Genomic DNA, 9,274 nt, shown 5'->3' on the forward strand with positions numbered 1-9,274 from the left:
TGTTTGTGTATATTTCAAACCAATCTGTAGCCTTCTCAATTATACCGTGAACAATATTTTTGGTCAAAAGCAACAGCTCTGGAAAAAGAAAAGGAAATGAAATTCAGACAATCATTGGCTTCAGAAATTATGACTCCACCCGAATTTTTTCAAAATTGTGCAGGAAATTCATATACGTTGTATGTAGAGTATTATTGAAAATAAAAGTACGTTATCTTTGTGAAACAGTTAACAAAAGAATTCTCAGAGATGACTGACAAAATCACAGAAGAATTCTTGTGTTAGCAATAAATACAGGAACTATAAGAATACATTATTGTAGGGTTTCACCACAAAATAATAGAATGTGTGTGTATGTCTATGTTTATGTGGTCACCTGAAAATTATGTAGTTTATAAGGGTGTTTGTTAAGACCCACGGTTCTTAATTCCATTTTAGTTCTACTCCTTATTTCAAGCAGAAAGCTGTTGCACAATGCCATTCATTTTCTAAAACTTCCTTAAGCAACTGTATCTCTTGCTGGACATCTCTTCCATCTGAAACCCCAAATTATTCCCTGTGAGTTGGAAAAGTGACTATTTAGACAAACTTACAAATTAGCTGAACAGTTTTGTACAATAAATTTAAAAGATGAGAATTGTAAAGAGTGATAAATTAGAAGAACTGGCATTCTTTGCCGCAATATTTTACGTAAAAAGTTTCTTATTCTTTACTAGAAGTAATAGTTTGTCCTATATTTTTACAGATGTAATAACTTGTCCTATACTTTTCCAGGTTCATAATCTTAAGAATATTACTTTTCATGCTTGCATCTTTCCACGTAATTTTATATATCTCCACTTCCTCCTTTTTGCTAAAAGTTGTAATTAGTACATAACATCTCCAAATGTTTAAGAATCCCTAAATTTCTAGGACTTTCTCTTCCAGATTGGCTGAAATGTTTCACACCTTCAAGTTCTAAGTCTCAAATCATTAACAGCTAACCTATGTTGTGAAGTCCATTCCTGCAAATGACTTTGCATTCACAAGTGATAAAGTGACCGGTAGGTTTCATCAAGTTCTAAAGTTCAGGTCATCAAAATCGAGTAGGGCTGAGAATCAGCAGAATATCCTCCAAAACGATTTTACAAAAATATTCCTAATCTTGACCTTTCTTAAGACACTAACAAGGAATCAATCTGTTGTGGGGCACTAAACTATACTTATGCCTCATGTTCATCCTTTGTGGTCTCTTCTGTTTTGTACTTGGGGTTCATTGTTTATGTACATATATGACCTTACAATATTCCTGTGTATGAAAGAGTCATAACAGATGTTATTGTGTAACGTATTTACTGAGTGAAACATTTAAAACATAATAAACAATAAATATACTGTACAGGATGTGATATTCGAGAAAGAATAATGTGTAGGGTTGTCAGTAGGAGGAAAAGTTTTGGTATGGGGGTCCTTGTACCATGGAAGGAAGTGCAGGGGAAATTGCCAAATAAAGAAGAAGAAAATCTAAAAGTTTAGAAATATTTTAATTTTCATTGCATAAAGCACAGATATATTAAAAATATATTGCAAACAAGAAACTAACGAAACTACCTTTCACCTTTCTTCTCTGTATGAATATATTTGTGTCTTGTTAAATCACAATTTTGAGAGAATGATTTACTTGATATCACAGTGATATACTTTCTCTCACATATGAATAGATTTGTGTCTAGTTAATTTACTACTTTCAGAGAATGATTTACCACAGATGTCACAGTGATATGGTTTCTCTCCAGTATGAATACGTTTGTGCTTCATTAAGTTACTGTTTTGAGAGAATGATTTACCACAGATATCACAATGATATGGTTTCTCTCCTGTATGAGTACGTTTGTGTATAGTTAAAACATTATTTTCAGAGAATGATTTACTGCAGATATCACAATGATATGGTTTCTCTCCAGTATGAACACGTCTGTGTGAAGTTAAGATATTATTTCGAGAAAATGATTTACCACAGATATCACAATGGTAAGGTTTCTCTCCTGTATGAATATGTTTGTGTATCATTAAGTTACTGTTTTGAGAGAATGATTTACCACAGATATTACAATGATATGGTTTCTCTCCTGTATGAGTACGTTTATGTTTAGTTAAAACATTATTTTCAGAGAATGATTTACCACAGATATCACAATGATACGGTTTCTTTCCTGTATGAATACGTTTGTGCATCATTAAGTTACTGTTTTGAGAAAATGATTTAACACAGATATCACAATGATAAGGTTTCTCTCCTGTATGAATACGTTTATGTTTTGTTAAGGTATCACTTTGAGAAAATGATTTACCACAGATATCACAATGATATGGCTTTTCTCCTGTATGGGAACGTTTGTGTCTTGGTAATGTACTACTGTGAGAGTATGATTTACCACAAATGTCACAATGATATAGTTTCTCTCCTGTATGTATACGTTTGTGCCTAAGTAGGTCACTTTTTTGAAGGAAGGACTTTGTACAGATATCACAATCATATGATATCATCTCTTTTTCCATAGGTTCAGGGGAAATCAATTGTATACTTTTCTCACTCTTTTCCATTATTTTTCCTCTCAAATACCAGTTTATATATTTTTCTTTCTTTTGTTTTTATACTTTATTCTTTACAAACACTTCTACTGTTGTATTTCTGTCCAGTGTTACCTTTGTTTAGCAACACTTACATAAATTTATCCAACTTTATTCAGAACACAGGCTCCTCTTCTTGACAGTCCAATCAGTGAGGTTCAGAAATTTGGTTAATAATATTATTTCAGAGGAAATGTTTCACAAGAATTCTTCCACAGATTTGTAAAAAACAATCTGATACATCTCTTTCCTATAAAAGTTTCCTTCAGCTTTTAAAACTTGGTAGATATTGAGGATGTTTCTTCTGTTACATCAATGTTGTCAGATGCTCTGAAATTAGAGAGAAAGTGCAGTGTGGGATATATATATATATATATATATATGTATATATATATATATATGTATATATATGTTTGTGTGTGTGTGTTTGGGTCAAAGTAAAGAATACGTACACCCAGTGTGTAGGGTTAGGTATAATAATAGGGTTTTTTCTTTACGTTGAAAACGGGTGGTGTACATATTCATTACCTCCGCCCTGTGTTTGTTCCCTCACCATCGCTTGACAAGCTATGTTGGTGTGTTTTTGTCTTTGTAACTTAGTAGCTCGGCAAAAGAGGCCGAGAGAATAAGTACTATGCTCACAAAGAACAAGTCCTGCAGTCAATTTGTTCGACTGAGGATGATGCTCCAGCATGGCAGCAGTCAAATCAAATAAAAGAATACACACTGTAATATCGATTCCTACCGCTCACACAAGAGACTGTCCTCTCTTTAATAAAGTACGCTTAAATCTTTATGCATTCGCTTTCCGATCTAATTTTCATTCATCACTCATTCAATGAACCATGCTACTTAGTCTCTACAATATAACTTCATTGGGGCTCGTGACAGGCAATGGATTAAAGCACAGGAAGAGATCCCTTGCATATTTTTTTAAAGGCTGGCAGAAACGTTAGCACCTCGATAAATTAAGTACCAGTTGCGTACAGGGATCGATCTAATCGACTGGTCTCCAGCTCCCCAAAAATTTTGAACCTTGTGCCTAGAGTAGAAAAGACTATAGCTTCATTGAATTCACCTGTGTTTGAAACCTTCCTGCATGCATACTATAAAATAAACTTTCTAAAGTGGTAATTATAACTCTTAATATTCTTATTGTTATATTAGAAACAGCCATATCTCGCACGAATCAGACATCTGTCTTCTAAAGAAATAACAGCCAAATATCGCATAAGTCAGACATTTTTCTCTCATACATAGAAATAGCAGCCACATCCTGCACAAATCAACATCTCTTATTCATAAAACATGTGTTTATGGGGGGAAAACATTGTTACTAAAAATGCGTGGAATCAAGTACCATGACCTCGAAAACGAAAATCGCCTAACTTAAAAAATAAAAAAGTTACAGCCATTTTCCCTCAGTGTCTAATTCCAATGTCCACCTTTTTTTTCCTTAGTGAAAATCGTGCTGGTGAAAAGATCACCGGGAGTAATACTTACGGAAATGTTCCATAAAGGATATTGTTGTTATATATGTGTGTATTTGGTAATTGATGAATACTTCATAACTATTATAAATGTATTATCAACTAATTAAAAGAAATTCGTGCACAGGACATTACACCGCATAACAACGAGGTACGAACTATGTTCAATGCACGTGCGTATCTCCTGTCTGAACTATTTAAAACAGCTAAGTCTAATTATCTCCCTTTAGGTATTAGTATATTACTGTTGATGTGTGTGTGTGTGTGTGTGTATCTGACTTGTATTGAACATCGTTTCAATTATAGGGACAAGGCTTGAAATTTGTGGGAGGGGGCCGAACGATTAGATCGAACTCAGTACGCAACTGGTACTTAGTTTATCGACTCCGAAAGGATGAAAGTAAAGACGACCTCGGCGGCGGAATTTGAACTCAGAACGTAAAGACATCACGAAATACCGCTAAGCATTGCGCCCGGCGTGCTAACGACGATTCTACCCGCTCCCCGCTTTTTGGATTGACCATCTTATCGGATGTCATACATCGCTGCTCACAATACCGTTCCAGTTCCTTTTGGATTCGGCCATTCCTTGCCATCTTGGCTCACATATTTTAGCTCAGTCGTGATATCTGCCTTGTATCATTCTATGAAAGTAATATCTTAACCAGAAACATCGCATTCATATGAGCACGTAAACTGGGCAGATGTTTTGATGGGGATTTTTCAATTTTTTTGTTTTTTTATTTTTCACGTTGCTCTTGGAGACGCTGAACGATCTATTTCACAAAAAACGTTTTTCGAAGACCGTTGCTTTCTCTTATTTTTACTTCGCCATTCCGACCGATTTGGGTCGATTTTTCGGGGCAATACACACTTAAAATTCATAAGAAGTTTCTCCGGGGAGAGGAGGAGAAAAAAAGTGGTCGATCCTAGCCCTGACTCTGTCCCTAACTCTAACCCTAACCCGCGTGTGCAAATGAATAGGTGTTTGGGGGGTAGGGTTAGGGTTAGGGACAGAGTCAGGGCTAGGATCGACCACTTACGACTAGCTAGCGCGTTCGGGACCGTGCTGCTTTAGTAGTACCAATAATTGGGGAAATAATTGGCTTACCATTTACAGCGTCTTCTGTTTGTACTTGCCATGTCGCACAACTGTGGTTGTTACAAGTTATGGTGCAAGCGTTTGTTCAAACAGACAGCATACGTTGAGAACGTGTATCATTCATTCATACAGATCATACACAAATCACAATTTTTGTCAAGTATTTGTCTTATACCCTTATAATAAATTATAAATTATCAGTTTAAACGGACGATCGGCATGAATGGGTTTACAACAGTTACACTTACGGCGACAAAATCAACCGATTGTTTTTTGAAGTTCTCAATACACCGGGAAATTTCGAACGGAATTTTTCAAGAATCGAAAACACAATCTCTAAGCCATTCAATATGGTTTCAAGAACCACAAAAAATATTTAAACTCAAAACCTTCAAAGGGGACACATACGTATCAACAACAATATGCTAATGTTTTGTTGTTGTTGTTGTTGGCACTCCGTCGCTTACGACGACGAGGGTTCCAGTTGATCCGATCAACGGAACGACCTACTCGTGAAATTAACGTGCAAGTGGCTGAGCAATCCACAGACACGTGTACCCTTAGCGTAGTTCTCGGGGGATATTCAGTGTGACAAAGTGTGATAAGGATGACCCTTTGAATTACAGGCACAACAGAAACAGGAAGTAAGAGTGAGAGGAAGTTGTGGTGAAAGAGTACAGCAGGGTTCGCCACCATCCCCTGCCGGAGCCTCGTGGAACTTTAGGTGTTTTAGCTCAATAAACACTCACAACGCTCGGTCTGGGAATCGAAACCGCGATCCTATGACCGAGAGTCCGCTGCCCTATCCACTGGTCCATTGCGCCTCCACGATAATGTTTAAAGGGAGATAATTAGACTCAGCTGCTAGAAACATTTCAGAAAGGTGACGCGCTTGCGCATTGAAAGTATTTCCTGCTGCATTTTGATATCCGATTAAATGTTTTCTTCATTAAAATCTCTTAATCAGCTGATAATTCATCTATAATATTTATGACACATTTCTCATCTACCAGATACACACATATATAACAACTCTATCCCTTATGAAACATTTCCGTAAGTATCAAACAATGAAATTATTCAATGTTTTTAATTTTGTAGACGTTCGGTTTTTGCCACGTCGATACTTTGTTTCTCTTCTATGTTTTATGAAAGAGGGATGACCTTGATTTGTGCGGAATTTGGCTGTTATTTCTAGCTATGGAAGAGAGATACCATGATCTGTGCGAAATTTGGATACGGAAGACAGATGTCCCTGATTTGTGCGAGATTTGGCTGCTATTTCTAACGGAGAAAGCTATCTCGTACAATCTCCATTGTTGCTACGTCAGTTTGTTGTGTTTTAGTTTTGAGAACTAATCTGAAATACACTCCAACCACTGAAATATTCAGAAACAGACATAACTACAGATGTGTACCCCACAGACTTTGTTGCCTCATAACTTAACAGAAAAATGGATATTTTTTAACGAAACTTTCAAGAAATACCGCTTTGGTGCTGTGGATTCAGATTATATAGATTAACGGGAAAGAAATTTTCCGAGTGGGTGGGAAAAGAGTTTCAAAAATTCACAAGACTCGACATTTTTTCCCTTATAACTTTCAGGAAAACGGGTATCGATTAATGTAAGTTTATACTTTTGAGACTGCTTAGATGACGGTTAGAAAGAAATTGAGGGTGCGGGGGGGGGGGGGGGATCGTTTTACGATTGGGTGGGAAGGGGAGTTTCGGATCAAGAAGACCACATAAGTTGGAATCTCTCCGTTTTGACGGAGTTTTCCAATTTTATTTCCACTGCAGGCTTCGAAATAATAAGAGACATCTTTTTTATTGAAAAGTTTTGACAGTTTATGATTTTTCCCCCCTCTCCTTAGCCCCATCAACATCTCACTCCGTACCGATTTTGGCCAATTTTTCTTTTGCACTTAGAAACCATGTTCGTGGGGGAGCCTTTTCAGTAAAAGCTATATGATTAATATATTCAAATATTCAGTTGTTAAGGGAAATGTTTATTTCTACAGTTTATCACAATAGAAATGAATCTGTATTGTTTGAGTAGCCTCTGTATCTCACACTGCAGTTTCTATCTGATTTCAGAACATCAGATGACATTGATGTAACAGAAGAAGCATATTCGATATCTACCTTGATTTTAAAGACTGCAAGAAATTATTATACAAAACAGATGTATAACATTGTTTCTACAAATCTGTGACAGAATTTGTGTGAAACATTTCTGAACATCACTGACTGAAGTATCAAGAAGAGTAGCCCCTGTGCTGATGAAACTTGGATAAATTTATGTAATTGTTGCTAGACAAAGGTAACCCTGGACAGAAATACAGCAGTAAGAGCATTTGTAAGGAATAAAGTGTAAGAATAAAGCAAGAAAAATATATAAACTGGGATTTGAGAGGAAAATAATGGAAAAGAGTGAGAAAAGTATAGAATTGATTTCCTCTGAACCCCTGATGAAAGAGGAAAGGAGATTGTCATATGACTGTGATGTCTGTAAAAAGGTCTTCTCCATAAAATGTAACCTAATTTTTCACAAATATATTCATACAGGAGAAAAACCGTATCATTGTGAGGTCTGTGGTAAATCTTTCTCTCATTGTAGTAGCTTAACTACACATAAACGTGTTCATACAGGAGAGAAACCGTATCATTGTGATGTCTGTGGTAAATCATTCTCTCAAAGTAGCCATTTAACTACACATATACGTATTCATAAGGGAGAGAAACCATATCATTGTGATATCTGTGGTAAATCATTCTCTCGGAGTAGTCATTTAACTACACACAGACGTATTCATACAGGTGAAGAACCATATCACTGTGATGTCTGTGGTAAATCATTCACGCAAAATAGTCACCTAATTACACACAAATATACTCATACAGGAGAGAAGCCATATCATTGTGATATCTGTGGTAAATCATATTCTGTAAGTAGTTTGTTAACTAGACACAAGCGAATTCATACTGGAGAGACACCATATCAATGTGAGATCTGTGGTAAATCATATTCTGTAAGTAGTTTGTTAACTAGACACAAGCGAATTCATACTGGAGAAAGACCATATCACTGTGAAATCTGTGGTAAATCATTCTCTGTCAGTAATGTCTTGATTTCGCACAAACGTGTTCATACAAAGGAGAAGCCTTTTGACTGTGATGTCTGTGGTAAACGATTCTCTGAAAATAGTCACTTAACTAATCATAAACGTATTCATACAGGAGAGAAGCCATATCGTTGTGATGTTTGTGGTACATCGTTCTCCTACAGAAGTTCCTTAATTGCACACAAACGTAGTCATACAGGTGAGAAACCATATCGCTGTGATGTCTGTGGTAAATCACTCTCTCGAAGTAATGACTTAATTGCACACAAACGTAGTCATACAGGTGAGAAACCATATCACTGTGACGTTTGTGGTAAATCATTCTCTCAAAATAGTAGCTTAACAAAACACAAACTTATTCATACAGGCGAGAAACCATATCATTGCGGTATCTGTGGTAAATCATTCTCTCAAAATAGTGTCCAGAGAAAACACGAACGTATTCATACAGGAAAGAAAGGAAAAGTTTAGTCTGAATGGTTTCTTATTTTCTATGTCTTTGTAATGTTCTTGTTTTATGTCATGGAAATTATGACTAAAGAATTTCGAAAATTTTTAGATATTTTTTTGGTTTTGTTTTTCAATTTTCACCTCCCTTGAATTGTGTATGAAAATGTAGATCAATATACCTATTTCTGAAAAATTTAATTTTTACAGTTTCAAAATCTGTGATGAGAATAGAAAAGCTTTCTGTTTGTCTGCTTCTTTTCGATATTCCAATGATAAACTTTCCATCTCTCTACATATTTACCACAGTCTCTCACACATGCATATATATATATATATATATATATATATATATATATATATATATATATATATATATATACATATATTTATACATACATACATATATATATATATTTATATATACATATATATATATATATATATTTATATATACATATATATATATATATATATTTATATATACATACATACATAT

The 9,274-nt window shown here is 35.3% G+C and overlaps 3 protein-coding genes across 3 annotated transcripts in view; 2 read left to right on the top strand and 1 right to left on the bottom strand.

Moving 5' to 3' along the window:
• The window catches only part of LOC106874808 (uncharacterized), a 150,017-nt gene extending 142,441 nt beyond the window's left edge, over window positions 1-7,576 (top strand). The window contains exon 5 of the mRNA XM_089344617.1: window positions 7,301-7,576. The gene's annotated coding sequence lies outside the window, so the exon portion shown is untranslated. The remainder of the gene's footprint in view (window positions 1-7,300) is intronic.
• The window catches only part of LOC106872078 (uncharacterized), a 30,024-nt gene continuing 22,254 nt past the window's right edge, over window positions 1,505-9,274 (bottom strand). The window contains 1 exon segment of the mRNA XM_089344638.1: window positions 1,505-2,516. Coding sequence (XP_089200764.1) covers window positions 1,657-2,516 — 860 coding nt within the window. The 3' untranslated portion in view covers window positions 1,505-1,656.
• Window positions 7,627-8,886, top strand: LOC149130623 (uncharacterized). Its single transcript, XM_089344505.1, has one exon. It carries the CDS (start codon window positions 7,627-7,629, stop codon window positions 8,797-8,799), a length of 1,173 nt encoding a protein of 390 aa, XP_089200631.1. The 3' UTR covers window positions 8,800-8,886.

The sequence above is a fragment of the Octopus bimaculoides genome, chromosome 28, assembly GCF_046866305.1.
Source record: "Octopus bimaculoides isolate indiv1 chromosome 28, ASM4686630v1, whole genome shotgun sequence".
Classification (NCBI taxonomy): Eukaryota; Metazoa; Mollusca; class Cephalopoda; order Octopoda; family Octopodidae; genus Octopus; species Octopus bimaculoides.

Bases quoted from the DNA above. Each gene is read 5' to 3' on its own strand.
- LOC149130623 (XM_089344505.1), top strand. From the start codon at position 7,627: ATGGAAAAGAGTGAGAAAAGTATAGAATTGATTTCCTCTGAACCCCTG.